Below are 22,962 nucleotides of genomic sequence, written 5' to 3'. Positions count from 1 at the left end.
CTCCGCGGTAGCTTGCAGCGTTGGGCTCGGCATTCGCGTATTAAATTGTCTGGCTTGGGGAAGAATAGGCGGGCGCTCGTTTATTTTTAGTTGGCCTTCCTGCTGTTTTCACACATTAAATGTTAGTGTATAAATAACCGACTACTTTTTTTCTTATTTCACCTATTTGTTTTTCTTAGTATGGGTGAGTTCGGGATACCAGATTACACAAAAAAACATTATTTCAACATACCATAGCTAGTACTAGAGTACAAGTTTCTTTTTGGGGTGAACCAGTTTTGAAATGATAAAAAAACAGACATCAAACTATTCGTTAAAGCAATATTAAAATGACAACTGACAAAATAGGCTAAAAGTTGGTTATTTGCCTGCAAAACAACACTAAAACCAATTGAAAGCATTTATAAGCAAGCTCTCAAACTATTGGACAGAAAGCCAAAAAACACACCACTACTGTCAGATATTTAAAAAACACAAACACCAGAACTGGAACAATACTATTAAATATGCATTTACAAAATTTTCCAACACAAAGCTCCTCCCCCAACTACAAGATTTTACACCAAAAATTCCAACAGATCAACTTTGGCTGGCTCTAGAGGTGACTGTGTATTTCCCTTCAAAAACAATGCTAAATTAGCCAATACCGGGAAGTCAATAGCAATTAGCATACGTCAACTACTGTCTCTGAACCTCTTGGCCAATCAGCTTTAAGCCTGGCTGTTAGACCAAACAAAATCATCATCACTACACTGTCTAAAACTGTACTACTTGTGTATACTTTAACCTATAGAAGGGACTAAAGATGGAAATTAGCCCTCCGCTACAATCTTACATATTTATATATACATGTTCATTAGCATGAATATAAATACTATGTTCATTAATATGTTTCCAGTCCCTTATTAAATAAATCCAACTTAAACTTCAGTTAATGTAACATATCATGCATTTTTTGGTTAACTATAACTAGTTTGTTTTCAATATAATGTACCCGATGGTAATAAATAAGCATAGTTTTGACTAAAATTGATTTGCTAAATTTTTTTAAAAACTTTTCTACGCCAGATGGGGACGAAAAGACGAAATTAGATATCGGGAAAAATAATAACGTCGTGAATTTCATTTATTGTCATTTTTGTTTCAATGTGTTTGTATGAAAATGATGCACAGATTGAATGGTTTTCATTTAAGACAAAAAAAAAGTGGAGTGAAGAAACGCGCAAAAAAAAAATGCAGCAACAAATTGACATCTGGTGGCGTTGTGCTTCTCGGAACAGTTGTCCGCAGTCTTTCACTTTGTTTTTTTTTTTTGTTTTATTTCACTTCAGCTTGGCACGCGTGATTTGCAAACGGGGTGGCGACGGAGCTGCTCATCTTTTTGCCACAGCTTTTGCGTACTTGTGGACTTGGAACGACTGGCCGTCCAACAACCTTGCGCCTCCGAATCTGGACTTTCTCTCCAGGATGCCAGCGTTGTGATAGGTCGCCGCTGTTGTTCTTACAAATGTTTTTGTCTCCATTTGATTTTTTTGCCGGAGCTTATCTGGGCAATGGGTAGGGCACACTCTGAATGGGTTGCCGGACATTAGAATGAGACAAACAACCATTTGCATATACTTAGGGACAGTTTGGAGCGTCCAATCAGCTTAGCGGGCATATTTTTGCGACATGTGAAGAAAGCAGAGCACCCAAAGAAAACCCACACACCCCAGGACAGAAATATGCTCACACAGGCCAATCCACTCCCCAAAAGAAGGCCCCCCTGGGATTGAACTCTGAAACGAACGTGCTAACCGCCGAGGTCACGGTACCGCTTCCCCATAAGAAATCCATCAACAAAACACATCCATGTTTGAAAATGGATGAGCATTTAACGAGTCCACCTGCCCCAAAAAATGCTGGGTGATTCTTTTTTTTTGCATAACTGATTGAGCGCGCTCAAAAACAATACGGCTGGTCTTTGGGCTTGGCAGAGGTAAGAGCGCCATGTCAACAAGGGAATGGCTCATCATGCCAAAGTAATTAATGATCTGGAATTAGCATAGGAGCTCCCCCTCCCGTGTTCCCCCCACCCCCATCTCCGTCGCCCCACTGCTACGGCACCCCCCTCCCTTCGTCTTGCTCCCACACAAGTTGCACTCTTCTGTCACCAGCCAACCAGCGGAGAGAGAGAGCCACCAGCATGTGGCATCCCATAGGAGCCCGGAATGTGGAGTGTGGGAGGAACACTTAGCAACAAATCTTTGACGCTTGCGATGTGCCCAAACGGCGGCGGTGGCGGCGGCGGGGGGAGAAAAGACAAAAGAGGGAAAAAAAACTAAAAAAAACAAGTAGCGATGGAGTCTAAACGGACAAACCACGCCGATAAAACGGGTTCAAGTCCCGTCCCAGTTAATCCCTAAAAAATCCTGGGGTTTCCCTAGTGGAGATGGTGACCTATCACTGTTTTTTTTTATGGTGGTTTGACACAAGTGTGATGGGCCACACGTGTCCAGGGGCTCGCACGTGAGTGCTTATTGGCGCTATGTGACAATGAGCAGGGGATGTCCTCGCAGCGTGGTTCCGGAGGACCTGGAGTCCTGCCAGTCCGGTCCTCCTCCGCCGCCGCCACCACCGCCTTTGATAGTGATGGGCTTCCTTATGTAACTCAATCTATTGTCGCACAGGGGGAAGCAATATGGGGTCAACATGGTTCTTTGTCTAAGTGTGTGTGTGTGTGTGTTTGTGTGTATGTGTATGAGTATGTGTATACTAAAAAAAACTAATATTTTAATCATGTTTATGATTGTTAAATCTGTTAACTGCATGCGAGTTAACTTAAAAAAAAGTGGACCCTAATGCAAATGAAAAAAATAAAGTATATACTAAGCATAAGTGATTGGTGGTTACCATAAGAGGCATTTAGAACATTGTGTACATGTCCATGATGTGTATTTTCATTTTTGTGGGTGTGTGGTCCACACAAGTGTCACCCAGAAAGTTGTACATGTGTGTGCCTAAGCGTGTATAAATCCCCCCCTCATGTAACATTCAAACCAGTCCAAGTGTCCAACTAAAATGTGTAAGCACAAGTGATAATCCCCACTATTAAAACTGCTGATATATGGAAACGGCTGTGACTACATGCATGTACGTGAGAGAGGGAAAAAAATAAAGGGTTGCAATTCTAAAACTATGGGTATTATTATGCATAAATGTTATCTGGAGTGACAAAGATGCAATCACATTGTTAAATACTGATGGGAAGACTGTCCTTTTTCAGATGAGGCACGTAATGGTACACTTCGGCACCATTTTGGCTCTAATTTCTTTTACCAGAAATCAACCAATTGAATTTCAGAGACCGTAGGGGTCATAAACTGCACGCATTTACCACCTTAACCGACACAGTTGGCCTACCTGCGGTTTGATTTGACTACCGTGCCTTTAAATGATGCGCAATGGCAACACACACGGCGGCGTTGTTACAATCTGCCACATCGATTTGAATGAATGGAAATGAAAGGCTAGGACGGATTTCAAGTGGGACATTTTGGACATTTTTTTATGAAAGTTAGCCATTGAAGTTGGAAAAAAAGTGGACTACAATATTAGTTCATATTGTATATCAGGGGTGTCTCGGGCCGCTTTATTGTCAACTGTATTTTAGATATAATATTTAGATTATGTATTAGATTTTTTTTTAAATATAAATGGATTAAAAGAACTGGGTTAAAATCCCTGAATATTCTGTTTTTATAGATCTAAAACAATGTTTATTTGAGCTTTTTTAATCTATTTTTTAGATTTTACAAAATGATTTATGAACTAAAAACACAGAAAAAATGATTAAAAAATGACAATTATTGATTTAAAAGAGGGAAAATCAGGAAATTTAATATACGTCTATACTCTTCATTTTAATTTGATCCTAAAACAGAAATTGACTTTCCCGGGCCGCACAAAATGAGGCGGCGGGCCAGATTTGGCCCCCGGGCTGCCACTTTGACACCAGTGTATATGTTGTGAAATTGGCCATTGGCCGAGAAAAAAGCCGGTAAAGGACAACTGCCGTCGGCGCGGTAATAACTTTAGCTTTTTTTTTTTTTGTTGACAGCTGTTGGATCGGCGGTTCATAACAACAGCTGAGGCTCAAAGCTCTTCTCTGGCAACAAGCTGGGTGACACGGCTGCTTACGGCACCTTGCAAATCCCCTCGCGGGACCCCTAATCCCGTCATTGGGGATACACTTCCACAAGTTCCCGGGGCAAACGTGACTAACCGTCCATTGGAAACGTACTAAAATTAGAAGCGTCTTTTGAGCGGCCGTGAAGAAACGCCAGTTTCCGTGACCTTCTTCCCACGCGCTTCCTCTCATAGGACCGGAAGATACGGACTGCTCAATGTGGGGAATTTCAAGGTTCATTCACGTTCTGAACCGATCACATGGGTCGCGGGGGTGTTGGTGCCGATCCCAGCCGGCTTTGGACACCCTGAATCGGTGGTCGGCCAATCGCAGGGCACCAGGAGGCAAAAAGACAACCAATCGTAGCTAGGTTTAGCCATTTTAGAGTGTTCCACCAGCTAGCCTAGCATGTATTTTTTGGGCATGTGGGAGGAAACCGGAATATCCAGAAAAAAAAACTAAAAATCACTCAGGAAGTCCAGATCTGGAATCGAACCCTGGAACTCTGAACTGCAAGACCAATATACTAACCACTCATACACCAAAAAGGACAAAATACAAACCTATAGTGACCATAAAAAGTTAGAAACTAGAAATAAAGTTGATAGATTGGCCACGTCTATTCTGGGATCGAACCCTCGAACCCTGAACTGCGAGGCCATCTTGCCAACCACTCACCACCGGGTTGGTAATAGATGGTAAAATATAAACAGATGTAACCCAACAGCGACCATAAAAAGTTAGAAACTCGAAATAAAGTTGATAGATTGGCCGCGTCTATTCTGGGATCGAACCCTAGAACTGTGAACTGCAAGTCCATTTTGCTAACCACTCATCCACTGGGTTGTTAAAAAAATGATAAAATACAAGCAGATGTAGCCCAATAGCGACCACCAATAGTTTGAAACTACTAATAAAGTTGATAGATTGACCATGTCTATGAATGGAGGCATTTTTTTTCCAATGAATTCACCTCCCTTCCTCAAGACGGCACTACAGCACCTAGAAACTTGTCGCCATGCGTCACTCAGCACTCTAAAGCGGTACTGTAGCGTCACCCAGCGGAGACAAGTGCACTAAACAGTACTCTCTCAGGTTATTATATCATGAACAATCATTTATAATTCATAAAAGATTACAAATAAAACCACCTAAAGCCATTTATACTACAAATTGCCTTTTGCTTTCTAGCTATTGTTTAAAAAATATTCCTGGTCATGGAAATATATGTGTAATGATGATTTCTATAAAGTTTAAATGGCAACTACACACACAAAACACTTGTATAATATCCCCTATCCCAAAGCATGAAAAATACAATTTCAAGACCATAAATACATAAATAAATCAATTACACAAAATGGAAAATGAGGAAAAATATGAACTAAAATGGTTGGGCCACAAAAATATTCAAATCAAACAACAAAACACTGTCGTCAAGGCAACGAGCGAGCATCCAGCCAGCCAGACGGACATTTTTTGGGTCCTAAACGTGGGTATTTGCTTTGTTTTTTTTTGAAAGACGACTGGCTATTGGCCGGGAAGACCACGGTGACACTTGTAGCTTTTGTCCACTCACTCTCCAATCAAATTGGACACAAAAATGTCAAGTAAACGCACCAAAATATCTCCAAAAAATTGATAATCAGCATGTGACAATGGCTTGCGGTTTGGGGGGTTCACATGCGCTTGCACGTGGAGGACCACCACCACAACAACAACAACAACAACAAAAAAACACAAAAGACACTTACCTTTAAAAATGGTATTCTCCCTCCTTTTTAACACTTTTACTCAAACTTATCAGCAAAAAAACACCGCAATAAATCTTTTCTACTACTGGGCGGCATGTTACTATATAAAAATGATTCATGTTGACTACTACTACTTTATCTTGTGGAAAACTTATTTATTGACTTATTACTTAGTTATTGATGATTTATTATTGTTTTTCAATGATCACTTACCTGTTTGTTTTTTGTTGTTATTTATTTATGACTTATTACTTACTTTTTGATGATTTATTATTGTTTTTCAATGATCACTTACCTTTTTTGTTTGTTATTGTTATTAATGTATGGCTTTTTACTTAGTTATTGATGATTTATTGTTGTTATTCAATGATCACTTACCTTGTTTGTTGTTGTTATTAGTGCACTTTCCTATTTATTTATGCTTCTGACTACTAATGAGATGACTATTTACTTATTTATTGGTTATTGTTATTGTTTTTGGTGATTATTTCTATTTGCCTTTGTTATTTTTGCACTTTTAATTTCATTCTAGTTGTAAAATGACAATAAAAGCATTGAATTTAAAGACTAAAACTTTGAAAGGACTGAAAATCAGACTAAAAAGTCTGACAAATTTGGGTACATTTTGATTTTAAAATAGCCTTATTATATGGCTATTGTGCAGTAGTACATATAAATCATGTATTTTCTTTCCAAACATACATTACATTGACGCATTTGATTAGTTGAGGCTCTTTCCGTGCCACCCAATTTCATGGAATGCGTTACGAGCGTCTGATTTTTTCTTTTTTTTTTTTTTCTTTTTGACTGAATAGAACATTATGAGCCGGGCTGACTGATTTTTCTGGCTTCTCTTTGGTCAGACACGTGAAACGTGATTAAATGAGCATGCTAATGCAAGGCTCTTTTCCCCACACGTGCTTCACCTATTAGGACTTTCTTTCTATTTTTTTTATTCATTTTTCTGGCTAACATTTGACTGGCCACTGCCTTCTTTCATGCAAAATACTTTTTGCTTTTTAGTGAAACTACAATGCCTTCAGTTGATTTTTTTTTTTACCATAGAAAAAAATATCGTGGCCTCAACTTTAGTGGGTTTACTACATGGCAGATTTTTTTTAAAGTGCAGTGCAATGGAATATGTTATAAAAAAAATGGGACTTACCAAAGAAGATATGAAGATTTTGAAGGCTTTTTAGTGTCCTTTGATTAAGGGACACAAAATGTCACCTTGCATGACATTGTGTGTCATTGGATTGCCTGAAAAATAAAGAAATACATACATAAATAAATGTATTTAATATTTTTTATTGCTTAAATAACTAACTAGTAAGGCAATTCAGTCACCCTGAAAACAATCCCTTTTAGTTATTATTTATTTTATTTATTTTTGCATGTCTGTATTTATGTAAGGTTTTTTTTCATTATTATTTGAGTAATACAAGCACATAAAAATACAATGCAGTATTTGAAGTGTATTTTGCCTGATAGAATGAAAACTACAATAATATATTGTTTTTTGCTGAATAAAATGTCCTTTTCATTCTTTTTCTGCACTGCTTAAATATAAACAACACATAAAACTGACATTTTAGCAACAAAAACAGCATTTATTTGTCAATTATCAAAGTCAAAAGTGGTGACAGTATTACCACTTTATTTTTTTCACCTTGACACTATCAACCCAAAATTTTCATTTTTTGTGAAATCCCCATAATGTGCAAAATTTCCATTTTGATATGTATGATATTACCAAAGAGACACCAAATGAGGTATAGGTCATTGGAAGGTCACGTCAGAATCGATGGTGAAATTGCATTTGTCCCAAAAATATTGATTCTATCACTTGGGCTGAGTTTTGTGGTCCAACTCTTGATTTCCGAATAGTTCGGCGTGCTGGCGGCGAGTACAAAAGTGCCCGAAATTGGACGTGAAACATGTGCCCAAGCGTCTGTAGGCACGTGCACTCACGTGTACGCTCTTAGCAGACAATGGAAGACTGGAGAGGTGGACGAGTACTTCAAGAATATGAAGCTGGGAGCAGATTTCCATTTGGTTTGGAATGTGTTTACACCCGCTGATTGAAAAAATAGACAGTTGGAAGCACGTTATCGCCAGCGTTGGAATAAATGCTGATCGATTCCACATGATTGACGACACAAAAATGCTGTGTGGAAATGCAGGACGGGAAAAAAAATCCATACTTTTGTGTCTATTTTTTGGTCTCCAAAAGATTTGGAATTATTTTCTAAGAAAGGTTCAGTGAAGGAGTGGGTTATGTGTCGGGCTCACACTCCTGGGGTCTTGGGTTCGATCCCAAGTGGGCCCTCACTGAGTGAAAATTGAGAATATGAAGAATTATGTTCATTTTGTGGCCATGGTTTGTGTCCCCAAAATATTTGGGAAGTTTTTCTAACGCCAGTCCGGTGGAAGAGTGGGTTGTGCGTCGGCATCACACTCCTAAAGTCGTGGGTTCAATCCCGGGTGGATACTCACAGTGTGGAAATACAGAATGTGAAATTTTCATGCTTTAGTGGCCTTGGTTTTTGTCACTAAAATATTTGAGAATGTTTTTTTAGGAGTGGTCCGGTGGAGCAGTGGTTGGTGTGTCTGCATCACACTCATGGGATCTTGGGTTCGATCTCATGCTGGGGCATCACTGGGTGGAAATGGCATGTTCTCCTTCAAAACAGCCCAAATTGATCAAATGAGATCTGATTTACAAAAACAAATCCTGTACAAAACTTGTTACACGACATACACAATTTGAATTGATAAAAAAACACATAAAACATACATCAAAAACTTATAAATGATGTCGATATGATTGCTTCTTGTGGACACTCTTTTTCCTCCCAAAATATTTTGAAATATTTTCCAAATGATTGCCAATGACATAGATACAAGATGAAGGGTACATGCCCTTGGCCCGCCCGTTGCTTGGATACTAAAACGCCATCATTAGGACACCCACATCTCAGTATAAGGAATCAGAGCAATGGACCACCAAAATGGGATGAAATCAATGGCAGGTGCACCAAATTGATTGAAAAGGAAAGAAAAAAAAAGCATCTCCCAAAAAAAGAGTCCACCTCCAAATTGGATAAATGATCCTGGCGGAACACATTTTCTTCACGTCATGTGCCACTTTGGCACGTGCCGTCTTTTAAAGCAGATCCCGTACGTATTAACACCTTCCTCACGTGCCGCCAAATGGACTCTCCCGCTCGAACCTGATTGGACGAAGGGGTCTCAGGTGAAAAAGGTCTAACCTCCTTCTTGCTAAAATGACCTTTCACCTTCCATTTTGGACGGGAGCCAGAGAGGCCGTCATGAGCCAACCGTTGTTTTTTTCGATCCGCCCGCCGCGGCAAATTGAGTGTGTAGACGGTGCGTTCACGTGCGGCGGGTGTTCTCGCCGCACCTGCGTTCTCCGTTTAAGAGTTCAGTAGTGCTAGTATGTCACGGATGTGGGCCGTCTCACGTGTCGGGATGGGGGGGGGTTTGGGGGCGTCCGTCATTCCACTGTGGGATTACATTTCAAATCATGCTTAACGAGCGTTTTGTGTCAGACGGCGTCCTTTGAAATTATTGACGTAATCGGGAGAATTATGGTCACCCTAAACTGATAAGCGTCTTAATGAGAGGAGATGACGCCATGTTTGTCTTGGTCTTCCCGGACGAGGACCGGGACGGCAGTCCATGTGCGCCGGCTGAGGGATGTGCGGAGGCGGTTCTGGATTGTTTTGGGTTCTGGAAAGGACGGCCCTCTTCCATGGCAAAGCCACGCCCCCGACGTCCAAAGGAAGGCATTTATTATTCCTGGTCATCCAATGCACATTTTCATATTGTACCGATCCAATAAACTAGATTAAAAGCCCTGAATATTCCAGTTTTTTATAGATACAATGTTTATTTTAGCTTTGTTATATTTATTTTTAGATTTTACTAAATTATTTTTGAACTAAAAACAGAAAAAAATGATAAAAAAATGACAATTATTGATTTCAAGGGGGGAAAATCAGGAAATATAATATACATCTATACTCTTCATTTTGATTTGATCCTAAAACTGAAATTTGACACATGATTTACTTTCCTGGGCCGCACAATATGATGCGGCGGGCCACATTTGGCCCCCGGGCCGCCACTTTGACACCAGTGCAATAGAGGGCTACGAGAGGCGGCTTGAGTGGTTGGGGTGTCGGCTTCATGGTAGGGGATCTGGGTTTGAATCCAGGTTGGTCCACCTGTGTGGACTTTGCATATTCTCCCCGGGGCTGAGTGGGTTTTCTCCAGGGTACTCCTCCCACATTCCAAAGACATTGCATAGTAGACTGATTGGAGACTTTAAATTGCCCCTAGCTATGATTGCTTGTCCATATTTTCGTTCCCTGCGATTGGCTGGCCACCGAAGTCTGCTGGAATAGGCTCCAGCACCCCTCACGACCCTAGTGAGGATAAAGCGGTTCAGAAAATGAATGAATGAATCATTCTGCGGGGGTGATGGAGCCTTGAATTTCCATCCAGAATGTTGAACAACTGCTGAAGACGCTTTTCCATCTTGATGGGAAAAATGTTGTGTTCTTGCGGGATAATTGCTTTAAAATAGAAAAACACTTGATGGCTCCTCTTTGTGTTGCCGGGAAAAGAATGAAGATCGATCGGACACAGTTGTGATGCGCCCAGCGATTTTTCGTTTAGCTCAGCCGCCACGGCTCTCACGCGGATTCTTGCCCATGGTTAATCAAGGTGGCTTTGTGCTCCGCCTACGACCTATCGATGCTTTGGAGACGCGGACAAAGCCGCCGGCCGCCAGCCTCGTTAGGCCGCCGCGTCCAGGGATGCAATTGCCGGCGTAAACAGTAGCCGGGCGGCCCAAATGATGACTCAGCGGGAGTCCGAGCGCCGCCTCGGCGTGATGCCGCCACGTGCGTTCCCGTGCAAGCGGCCACGACGTAAACGGCAGCTCCGGCACCCCTCCCCTGCCTCCGCTTTGGTGTCCGTCTTTGGGCTGGAACGTATTCAATTAGCGTAGCTGCCAGATGCTATCTTCCATGGGCATCTACAGTATTCCCTCAAATATCGGGGTTAGTGTAGAGCAAGGGTGTCGGACTCGGGTTGGTTTGCGGGCCGCATTAATGTCAACTCGATTTTATGTGGGTCGGACCATTTTAGATATAATATTTTGATTTTTTTTGATAAATGGATTAAAAGAACCGGATTAAAAGCCCTGAATATTCAGTTATTTATACATCTAAAACAATTATTTTAGCTTTTTTGTATATATTTTCAGATTTTACAAAATGATTTTTGAACTAAAAACAGAAAAATTGGATTAAAAAATGACAATTATTGATTTAAAAGGGGAAAAATCAGGAAATTTAATATAAATCTATACTCATCATTTGAATTCGATCCAAAAATAGAAATTCGGCACACATGATTTTCTTTCTCGGGCCGCACAAAATGATGCGGCGGGCCAGATTTGGCCCCCGGGCCGCCACTTTGACACCAAAGTGATGTAGACCAAACATGGTCATGACCATTGAAAAATGGAGAAGTTGGGTCACCCCTATTATAACTATCATGATTATATTAGGTATAGGTTAGAACTTTGTTTCGTCTCGTATTTGGGAAATTTCTTGGTTGCAGTAACAAGACAGACACACTTTTAGCCCGGAAATAGCCCATCGGAAAAAAGCGTTTTGCCGGTTAGCCATCATTTTAAAAAAGCTTTTGTGCCAATAACAGTGGTCAACCTGTGCTCAATTCAAACGGGAACAAGAACAGATTGAATAAGTTGTACATGAGCATCTTAGGGTGGGGGGAACAAAAGAAGGGATAAAGGGAAAAAAGCCACAGTGCGCCAGAGGTGTAAAGACAGGTCGCCTTGGATTTGCTCTGCTTAGGGAGGAGGGAAAGAACAGCTTGTCCGATCACTATGTGTGTGTGTGTGTGTGTGTGTGTGTAATATGTGAGTGTGTGTGAGTGTGTGTATATATAAGTGTGTATTTATGTGTGTGTGTGTTTTTGTGCAACAGATCTTGTCGTCCTCTCCTCGCTAACCTTTTCCATTAGTGTTCTTTTAATTCATTTTTTATTTTGTGTGTCATGTTGGGTAAAAAAATAATGCATTTTTAAAAGGTGGCCTTGAGCCATTTTGAAAATTAATGTTTTTTTGGTGGGTGGTGGGGGGGGGGGGGGGTAAATTAGAATATTTCTATGTATAAACATTTTGGGACATGTAGACTTTAATATTGGTATTTGGTGTACTTGTTGGGCTATGTGAAGCAGTTTTGACATGTTTTGATGAAATTTTTGGTGCATTGTTTTGACCTACACTGCATTTTTATTCATAATTGTTTTTATTTTAAATGGTATTCTTATTTTTATTTGAAATGGCATTTTATGTAATTTTTCACATAATTGATAAAAAACATGAAAATAGTAGCTGTCAATGGTTCCCAGTATACCAGATTATTTTTTATAAAACCACTGATTGTGGTAAAATATGTTTTTGCATAATCCATGCTAAATTGCTCTTTTTGCAGGCGAGCTAAATCAAACAAAATTGCACTTTCAATGCAAAAAAAAGATTATATTTGGGCCAAAATGGTAATGTTTTAATCACAGCAATTTTTCATGTAGTTTAAAAATACACAAAACATGTTGAAATTTTGGGAAATCCTTGAGAGCACAAACTAGTACAAACTATCTTTAAAATCTTTAAATCAAATATCGTTTTAATAGTCTGGATTAGCCTTCAATTTAACATAATTAATTCCTCCAGACTGATTTTTTTCTGCTAATTCCAAACGGTCACATGACGAAGATGGACCAAAAGCACACTTTGTTGCGGGAGAGCTCGACAACAGATGTTGATTAAAACACAGTCCCCTTGCATTTTTAGCGAGTTATTAGTACTGCTAATTAGCATCTCTGCTGCTAATTGCTACGGTACATCATGTCCGTGCCACAAAAAAAGGGAAATTGAAAAAAATGATCACCTGGAAGAAGGACAAGTGTCGAGTGAGAATGTGTTACACAAGTGTTCAGTGTCCTGGGCTACATAGACGCATACGTCCGCCATGTTTTTTTATTTTTTAATCTATGACATAGACACAAGTACATTCCCTGCAGGACAAAATGTTGCCGCCGCATTTATTTTTATTTTTTTGGCGGTCATCAGTCAGATTTACTTTTGTGGAAAGTGGTGTGTTATTAATAATCTTTTTTTTTCTAGATAGTGATGACGTGCGTATGAAGAAAAATATTTTTGTCGGGCAGTGGCCTTTTTTTATTGCCGCTCATAACATAATATGTAATAGAAAAAGAGGGGTTTTGTAAAAGTATAGTTTGAATCACAGCAGATGAAAAGTAGTTTAAGGGATATTTAGGGAGTTAATAATTTGAAATATATGTATATTTTGAAATTTTGTTTTTCAGGTACTGTGTTTTTCAGATTATAAGCCAACTAATACACAAGTAATAGAAAAAAATAAATAGATAAATAAGATCCAATGGGTAATAACTTGCATTATCTTGGAGTGCTATTTTTCAAAATAAAATCGAGGAAAAAAAACACAGATTTAGTAACAATAGTAAAATTAAGAGCAAAATGGGAATTGTTAAGCTAACAGATAACTAAAATAAACTGAAACTAGAGCTAGCATCACTTTTTGGGTATGCTAATGCTACAAATATGAAAAAATGTGACCAACATGATCAAAAATATCAATTATAATCATATTACTTCTTTCTGGTGAACATAATATAAAATACAGAGACACGAAGCAATATAAAAGTCCGAATTTTTAGTCAAAAAACCAAATTAATTGACAAAAATTGAAAATACACTCCGATTATAACCCACAATAAAGCTCCAAAGTTGTTTTTTTTACTGTTTAACTAATAAAGTATAAATAAACATGCAATTCAATTAAACTGTGACACCTTTTTATTTCTGTGCCATTGACAATCATAGACGTCCAATCCAGTTCCAAGAATATCCTACAGGGGGCTCTTACCCCAAAATGATCCCATGAAAAGCCACTTTGTATAGTCAATGTTATGTTTTAGCCATTCCTTTTCCCTGAGGTCAGCAAACTGTGTTATTCATCCGCACCAATCTTATTGGCGGAGAGCGCCCTCCCTACCCGAAAGCTGCCGTGACGCACGGTTTGAGGTGGGAACCCGGGTCAAGAGGGTCCGCGGCGTTTTGCCTTTGCATGAGGTCTTCCCCATTCATGCGAACGGGCGCACCTGTTCACCTGCGGCCACTTCCCGCCAGGTGTCACGGCGGACTCTCCGCCTCCAACGTACAGTAACTTAAGCCAAGCATGCATAGTTAGCATCAGTCGCTAACAGCTACAAGCTATTGTGTGTTGTTTACCATGGCCATCCAAGGCCTTTTTGTCACTTCCCGCACGGAATAAAAGGTTATTTTTGGAACGAAGAATGGGAGAAAAAACACTATTTCGTCCTGCCTATCCTCCTGTAGTAATTGGAACACCGCAAAATACATTTTGTATCGTCGAAAAGCTCAAAATAGAGCACAAAAGGAGTTATTAATGCGATTGGGTGCACTGGGTTGGGTTTATAAATGTCCTCCAGAAGACAAATTTGAACTGTTGGTAGTCAGGAGGCCATCTTGGAACAGTGGATCAGTGTTATTGTCCTTTCTTGCATCTTTAATGCTTTCTATTTGTCACGTTATGGTAGGGGTATGGGAAACAATGGCTCAGGAGCCACATGTGGCTCTTTTGACGGGTGCATATGGCTCTCCACTACATTAACCATTAATAATGTGATTAGATGCACTGGGTGGGAAATATTTTGGTTTACAAATGTCCTCTACAGAGGACAAATAAGAACTATAAGTAGTCAGGAGGCCATCTTGGAACAGTGGATCATTGTTATTGTCCTTTCCTGCATCTTTAATTGCTTTATTTGCGTTATGGTAGGGGTATGGCTAAGGAGCCACATATGGCTCTTTGAAGGGTGCATATGGCTCTCCACTAACCTGTGACGTAAAATATATAGACTGCTGGCAAGAAAGTGCAGAAATAGGAGCGTGACATTGATATTATGGGATTCATACTACCTCCAGTGCCTTATAATCTTTTTTTAATCATTAAACTCTTCTGCATGATATTATCATTGATTAGCACAAATATAACAATGTTATCATAAGAATTCAGAGACATTTTGTACTTTAAATGAGGTGAAATGACATATTTTCATGCATGTTGACGTTTAAAGGCAAAGTATAGCTTTAAAGCATTAAAATTGAAAAATATCAATTGTTTATGGCACTTTGCATCGATTTATAAGGTTTATGCAGATATTCAAGCGTCAACTTTGAGAAATAAAACCGTTAGATGGCACAGAAACAAAAACATCTCCCCTGCCCCTCCATTAAAATCATTGTTTTTTCGGGAATACAAAGTTAAAAATCAGAAAAAGGATCGTCCTACCTGTAGAAAATGCTCTTTGTGGTTAAATTCCAGTCATGCACGTCCGTTTGGAGTTTGATTTAAACTTTTATAAAGAAAATAAATAGAGGAAAAAAAGCGCTGTTGACTTTGTTTGCTTGCACGGAGAAATTCACAAGGGATTCGCTCAGGTGTTTTGATTGCAGTAATCAAACGTTGCTTTTTTGTTTTGAGCAAAAATAAAACATTTTCAACACATTATCAGCCACCAGACCTTGAAATATGAACATTGAAGCTTGTATTTTGGTTCTTAATACAACGTGAGCTGACGTATAAGCTGTTTTGTTGCAGTTATTTATGTATTTATTTATTTGTTAATGTTATTTTTTTAATTACAATCATTTTTCTACGTATATTAAGTAAGCCTTTTTCATATAGTAAAATAACCGTTAAAACATTAACCATTAAATAGAAAGAAAAATATTGGTGGTAACGCCTCAACGGCTGTTGGTGTCAAAGTTGAGGTCCGCGGGCCAAATGTGGCCCGCCACCTCAATTTATGCGGTCCGAATTTTTTCTGTTTTATAATGAAATTCCAATTAAGATAATCCATGTACAAAGAATATTTCCCATGTTTTCCCTTTTTTAAAAAGCAATAATTGCAGAACATTTGGACTCATTTGAATGTCCAAATATATTTTTTTGATCAGCATGATAGGAAAAACTGTCAATTTATCAATTTATTTGTTACGTAAGCCTAGTTGGAAGATGTAACGGCCCCCCTGGGTGGAGTAGAAACGAAAAAAAAACATTAGATAAGACGGAGGCAATGTCGCTTTATGATGGAGGCTTCTATTTGTCATCAGGGTACAAAGTTGAAGAGCCTGCCTGCGAACAACGGGGGGTGCCGGCTCTCCTCACTAATTGCCTTGCCAGCTGCTGACGGCTAGCTAGCTCGCTAGATCCTGAAAAGATGGATTATCTCATACATTTGTTTAAAAACAATTGATTTAAACCCAGTTTTGCACTTTCCTACAATGGACAGATTTGAGAAGCAGGTCAAGGGTCATCTGAGGTATTTTGGGTCGTCGTGATCACCGCTTTGAACGCCGCGTCCACTTTGCGGCCCCGTCCCCACCGCATGACCGTGCACGACGGCGGATCATTACCCGTATTTTCACGTACGCCACATTAAGAGAACAGTAGGAATGTCCGTGGCGCCCGACGACCAATGATGAGTCACGCTGTGTCCAAACCGGGCGCTCATTATGTTCCGCGGATGTCAACAAAAACAAGAGCAAGTCAAAACTGTCTGTCCGTAGGATTAATACAAATTAATTTAAAAAAATAATGAAAAAATGAAACACTAAGACCAAAAAATACCACAAAAACACAGTTCAGGTACCTGGCTGAGTAGTTATGTAACCTTGCTTTCCTGGAGGGGGTGCAATTGAGGTTTTAATATTTGGTATTCAAGGTCTGCCTGCATGTTACATTATGAAATTCACATTTGTCAATCCCTCCCGATGATGCCCCTTTCAGTTTGTGCCTTTGCTTTCTTTTTAATCTCAGCACGCTGCTGCCAGACTTGCGTAATTAATAATGATGTGGGGGGCGGTGGGGGGCCTGGAACATCACATGTACTTTGTTTACAATTTTTAAGCCAACCAGACACTCATTTTTTGGCTTTTTAAGCCCACTTTTATGTTTGCCTGCTCCATTAAAATGAGATACCTCAATGCAGTGGCGGAACAATATTGTACAAGGCCCAGGGGCAATAATTGTCATTAACCCCCCTCACCCCCCTCTTCAATTAATGAGATTTTACCTTATTTTTCCTGACATGTCCCTGCTAACACCCATCGGACCATGGGGTTAAAGCAAGAGGGTTTACAATTAAGAGAAACCCCACCTAATCAAAGGGCGGGGCTTAGATACCCTTACTTACCTTCAATACAAGTACCTGAATTAAATTGAAAATATGACACGCAAACTTTTGAATTCTAGCTAATTCTGCTACTAATCACTTCCTCCATGAGCTTGGCCAGGGCTGGGCAAACTTTTGGGCCCGGGGGGCGCCACATTGACTTAAAAAAATTGACAGACAGGCCGGGTCAGCACAAGATACGATACACATAAAAAAGTGCATCCGTTAACAGTAGATATGAAACATAAATAGAAAAAAAGGACTCAAGTATTGACATACTCATCACTCATCATTAAAGTAAAAGGTATACAGTACAAAGTAAATAATAATAAAAATTGGACAACGTCGGCGGGCCGGATTAAAAAGCCTAATGGGCCGTATGTGGCCCGCGGGCCGTAGTTTGCCCATGTCTGGGCTAAGCGCTGGCTTTAATGCGGGCAACATCCAAACAATCATGTCAGACAAACGCGTAGCCTGACCCCTCGCTAAGAGAGGCCACGTAGCAAACGGCAAAAACGCCGGCGTCGCCCACCTTCCACGCATCAAACGCTGCCATTGCCATTCCCATCACGCCACTTCAACCTGGAGCGAACGCGTCAGCAACCCAGATCGGCTTGCGTGTCAGCGACGGGAACATCAAAACATGCGTGCGACGGCGGGGCCCCGAAAGCTGGACTCCGGCCAGACTGGAGCATATCGGCGAAGGCGGAGCTTGGCCTCAGCCGACACCGAGCATCAGTTAGCATCAGATAGCCTCTGGCAAAGGGCCTTCGTCAACACGCTGATATGATCTTCGTGAATGAGTAAGCGTGGAAGCTGGCTGTCAATTGTTGTTGTGTGGTTTCTGGTTACAGCCGCCTGGAACGGACCGCTGGCCGTCTTCCAACGCGCTCGCCGTTATTGCATTGGCGCATGTGGCGGTGGCGATATTACATCAGCCGGCAAAACAATCATCAATTATTATTCTAGTTATTTTTCCAACTACCATTAACTTCCAATCTGCGTCTTATTTCGTTGCCATTGACGACGATTGATGTTTATCGCTGTCAATGGTAGTTAAATCATTAAATGATATAGCATACATGGTGACTCGGTGGATGAGTGGTTCGCCGTGGGTCTCACACTTCTGGGGTTCTGGGTTCAAATCCAGGTCGGTCCACCTGTGTGGAGTTTGCATGTTCTCCTTTGTGGGTTTTCTCTGGGTACTCCAGTCTCCTCCCACATTCCAAAAGCAAGCATGCTAAGCTAATTGAACACCCTGAATTAACAGCTGGGATTGGCTCCAGCACCCCCGAGACCCTAATGAGGATAAAGCAGTTCAAAAAATGAGATGGCATGAGGTTATGGTTACTCCACTCCATTAATGTACACATTCAAACCCACATTCATTCCGGGGGTGCCGGAGCCTATCCCAGAACTGCAAGGCTAACGCGCTAACCAGAGAAATTGTACTGCATCAATGTATCTGTGATTTTCTGTCATGGCTTACATAAGAAGACAGCTTGCAACTATTGCTACATGTTAATAGATAGTACATAATCCCAGGGCGTTGAAGTACGCAGGCAAACGCCCTCATTTTGACACAGATTGACTTGCATATGTTGTTGGCAAGTACGGACGAGACTGGGCACTAAATCCCGACGCGTCGCCACGCGTGTGTCACCGGCGCGGAAGAAAATCTGTTTTTACATCTGCTGCTTTTTGACTACGCATTCCCGTTTTGTCTCTAAAACTGCAACAGAGATGGCACACATTTTTTGTTAGCTACAGCCTCATCTAGTTGATGTAGAACACAACTCCTAACCCTAACTACTACTACCACTATGACCACTACTACTACCACTACGAATACTACTACAACTACTACTACCACCACGACTACTACTACTACAGCTACTACTGCTATCACTACCACTACTACTACTACTATACCGGCTACATCAATTACTATAACTACTACTACTACTATACCTACTACAACAATTACTATTACTACTACTACTACTTCTACTGCTACTACTACACCTACTCCAACAATTACTACTACTACTAGAACTACTACAACAATTACTATTACTACTAGACCTACTACAACAATTACTACTACTATTAAACCTACTACAACAATTACTACTACTACTAGACCTGCTACAACAACTACTTCTACTACCACTACAACCACCACCACTACTACTACACTTTATAATCCAATGCATCTTATATAAGAAATCCACTTCAAGATATTCCAGTCATTGAAGTTGCACCTAATAGTCAAGAGTACTTTAAATCCAAACATTGATTTTGATTGACAAGGCCAAAGTGGCAAGGCGTGCGCTTGCAGCAGAGTCAGTAAAGCGGCTGGACGGCGGCGGACCGCCTCCGCCGCGGTTACACAAACCGGCGGCAACGAGGCAAGAACAGCCGGGCTTAAGTATTCCTATCTGATTTCATTCCTCGTAGCCTAAAGAGGGCCAAAAAAGGTCAGGGTGCTGAGGACCTTTTGCTTCAATTCAAGGTAAATACCACCGCGCACAACTTGCATAAATGCATTTTTACGGTAACAGTGTTCAGATTAAAAAGAAATAATAATTGACCAACCAATGGTCACTAGAAGTTGCATTAATAGTTGCATGAACTGCATGCTAATACATTCTAGATTTAAAACAAATTATGTGATATAACATGAGCCAAAATAAAATGGAGTCAGAAGTCACATAACACACACACACACACACACATACACACGCACAGTTATGTGAAGATGTTGTAGGCTATTGTGACAAAAATAGCAAGATGTGCAACACATGACTTGAGCCCTACCTGACTCATCCACTGCCACTAAAATGAGGGATGAAAAGTTGCTGAGTGGCCAGAGGGGGAAAAAAAAGATGAGAGGCGGGAGGAAAGTCAATGGCATTTGCACTCATGGCTCTAAATTTAGATGGGATGTTTCACCAGCTTTAATTACATATTGACAAGACACCTGGCAAAGACGACATGTTCCTTTTTTTCCATTAAGCATAATGGGAATGCATTAGAACATTAGCTATTCAATGGGACTATTCATTTATTCATTCATTTTCTGAACTGTTTATCCTCACAAGGGTCACGAGGGGTGCTGGAGCCTATCCTGACCTCACAAACCCTTAATTAATGGCCATCCAATCACATATTCATTCACATTGACAGCACTTTAAATCTCATTATACTTGTATAATGACAATAAAAGCATTCAATTTAATACTATATAAGCCTAAAATTTAATTGTACTTTTATAAAGGCAATAAACGGATTATATTCAATTAAAAAGTGAACAACAAGAAAACAACAACAGTTTATTTTGATTCTCTTATCTTAGTTCTTGTATTTCTCAAGCTGTACGCCCCCTTCTGGCCTAGCTATATACTCCAGCTGTGTATTCTTACCTAAAAAAAATATATATATCTAATTGTCATCTGCAGGAAAATGACATTATTATTTTGGATACATTTGAATTGCATTGAATTGAATGCTTTTTAGTCATTATACAAGTATAATAAGATTTTGATTTCATTTTTATATTTAATATATCCTACATTTTGAATTTTAATGTATTTTTTCTAGCCTTTATGTTCTGATGTCACGCACGCGCAAAATCCTGCACAGTAACAATTATCGCAGGGTCTGTCTGTTCCAGCTGCCTTGGAGGAGGGTGAGGGGGCTTCGGAGGGGGCGTGGCCTGCCTGACGCACACAGGAGGTGCGGCCATGTCCCCCCATAAAATCATCACACGCACCTAAGCCAGAGAGCTTCAGGTTTGCGCCTCAAAGTGGATTTCCCAACCATTCCTAATCCGGAATCCACCACCATGATCAAGAAGATGAACGCATCCGAGAATGAGTTGAACATCCCGGCCAAAAACTGCCGCAGGATGGTGGTCCTAGGCTCCACCAAAGTGGGCAAGACGGCCATCGTGTCCCGCTTTTTGAACGCCCGAGTGGACGAGCAGTACACGCCGACCATCGAGGACTTTCATAGAAAGTTCTACAGCATCCGAGGCAGTGTTTATCAGCTGGACATTTTGGACACGTCTGGGAATCATCCTTTCCCGGCCATGAGAAGGCTCTCCATTCTGACAGGTGAGGACTTGTTGCACTTAGGGGCTTTGTTTACATTTTTTCTTCTTAATGCATTCAACTTGTGATCATATTCAGTTTAGATTCATGCAAGAGATTTGGACACAGTGATTGGTTATATTGGGTTTATTGAGAATTAAGTTCATGATTGATAGGGGTTTGTTTTCCAACAAAATATGAATAGTAGTTTGATATTGTTTTTTTTTTTAAATGAGGGTAAAATAATATGTAATTGGAATGTTATACTGATGCCAGGGGAGAATTTCTAATAAGGGAAAATGTAAAATAAGCAGTTTTTTGGTGCATGGATTTACTTTTTTGCAACTGCAATGCAGTTAATTTACAATAATATTAATATTTGAATGATGGAAATGAGAACTTCCATGCAAGACCAAAAAAATGCAAAATTATCAAGTTATATCTCTTTAAAAATAGTTCCAATGCATAATTTCAAACTACTGATTTGAAATTTACCACAAAAACATATTAAAAAGGTACACAGTGCAATTTGCATCAACATCTGTCAGCAAAATTTCCAGTTAAAGTTAATAGTAATAGTTTGGTCAGATATTAAAAAAAATGTACAAAAAATTCAAATCACTTTTTTTTTACTCCCTCATAAAAGTCAATCATAGTTGACTCGCCACTTTTCAACCGACCCTAACCTTCCTTTCCCTTTTTTCTGCCCTTTATAGGAGACGTCTTCATTTTAGTCTTCAGCCTGGACAACCGAGAGTCCTTCCAAGAAGTCCAGCGCCTCAAACGTCAAATCTACGAAACCAAGTCGTGCCTAAGGAACAAGACCAAAGAGAGTGCCGATGTCCCGCTGGTGGTCTGCGGCAACAAATGCGACCGCGAGTTCAACCGCCAAGTCCAAGAGGAGGAGATCCAGCAGCTCCTGGGCGGCGAGGACGGCCGTCCCTGCGCCTACTTTGAGATCTCGGCCAAAAAGAACACTAACGTAGACCGCATGTTCCACACGCTATTCGCCGCCGCCAAGTTGCCGGACGAGATGAGCCCCGACCGCCATTGCAAAGTGTCGCTGCAGTCGTGCGAGCTGCTGCGCCGCAAGTCTTTCCGCGCCAGGAAGTGCAAGGACGCTTACGGCATCGTGGCGCCGTTCGCCCGCCGACCCAGCGTCCACAGTGACTTGATGTACATCAAGGAGAAGGCCGTGGCGGGGGCCCAGGCCAAGGAGAAAGGCTGTGTCATTTGCTGACCCCGCCCCCTTGGGAAAACTAAGACTTTGGGAACGCCCCTTTTTGTTTACAGACTGAAAAGTACGTTACGAACAAAGATGAAATGTGTATTTATCATGTGGGTCGACTTTTGCATCAAATAAATCACTTGTTACTTTCATAATTTTGCCTACGCTGGACTTTTTCTTTTCTCTTGATTGTCGAAGGAAAATAATATTTAATAAATGGTCATTTATCCACCATAAACTGGCTTCTAAAAGAGCGTCAACAAAATCGCAAGAAAGTGAGACGCTTAAATTAAGTCAGAACTTATTCATTTCTTCAAAAAAAATCTTGCAGTAAACCCAAAAAATTGATTCAAC

The 22,962-nt window shown here is 40.4% G+C and overlaps 1 protein-coding gene across 1 annotated transcript; it reads left to right on the top strand.

The window, feature by feature from the left end:
* Positions 1-21,051: 21,051 nt before the first annotated feature.
* LOC144208731 (dexamethasone-induced Ras-related protein 1-like) lies at positions 21,052-22,763 on the top strand. The gene is made up of 2 exons (XM_077734729.1): positions 21,052-21,404; positions 22,097-22,763. The coding sequence occupies exons 1-2, from the start codon at positions 21,134-21,136 to the stop codon at positions 22,618-22,620; spliced, it is 795 nt and encodes a 264-aa protein (XP_077590855.1). The 5' UTR covers positions 21,052-21,133; the 3' UTR covers positions 22,621-22,763.
* The last annotated feature ends 199 nt before the right edge of the window (positions 22,764-22,962 follow it).

The sequence above is a fragment of the Stigmatopora nigra genome, chromosome 15, assembly GCF_051989575.1.
Source record: "Stigmatopora nigra isolate UIUO_SnigA chromosome 15, RoL_Snig_1.1, whole genome shotgun sequence".
Classification (NCBI taxonomy): domain Eukaryota; kingdom Metazoa; phylum Chordata; class Actinopteri; order Syngnathiformes; family Syngnathidae; genus Stigmatopora; species Stigmatopora nigra.
The sequence above is the reverse complement of the archived record's forward strand: the minus strand, read 5'-3'. Positions and strand labels throughout refer to the sequence as shown.

Bases quoted from the DNA above. Each gene is read 5' to 3' on its own strand.
- LOC144208731 (XM_077734729.1), top strand. From the start codon at position 21,134: ATGATCAAGAAGATGAACGCATCCGAGAATGAGTTGAACATCCCGGCC. The intron at 21,405-22,096 runs GTGAGGACTTGT...TGCCCTTTATAG, and splicing joins AAGGCTCTCCATTCTGACAG to GAGACGTCTTCATTTTAGTC.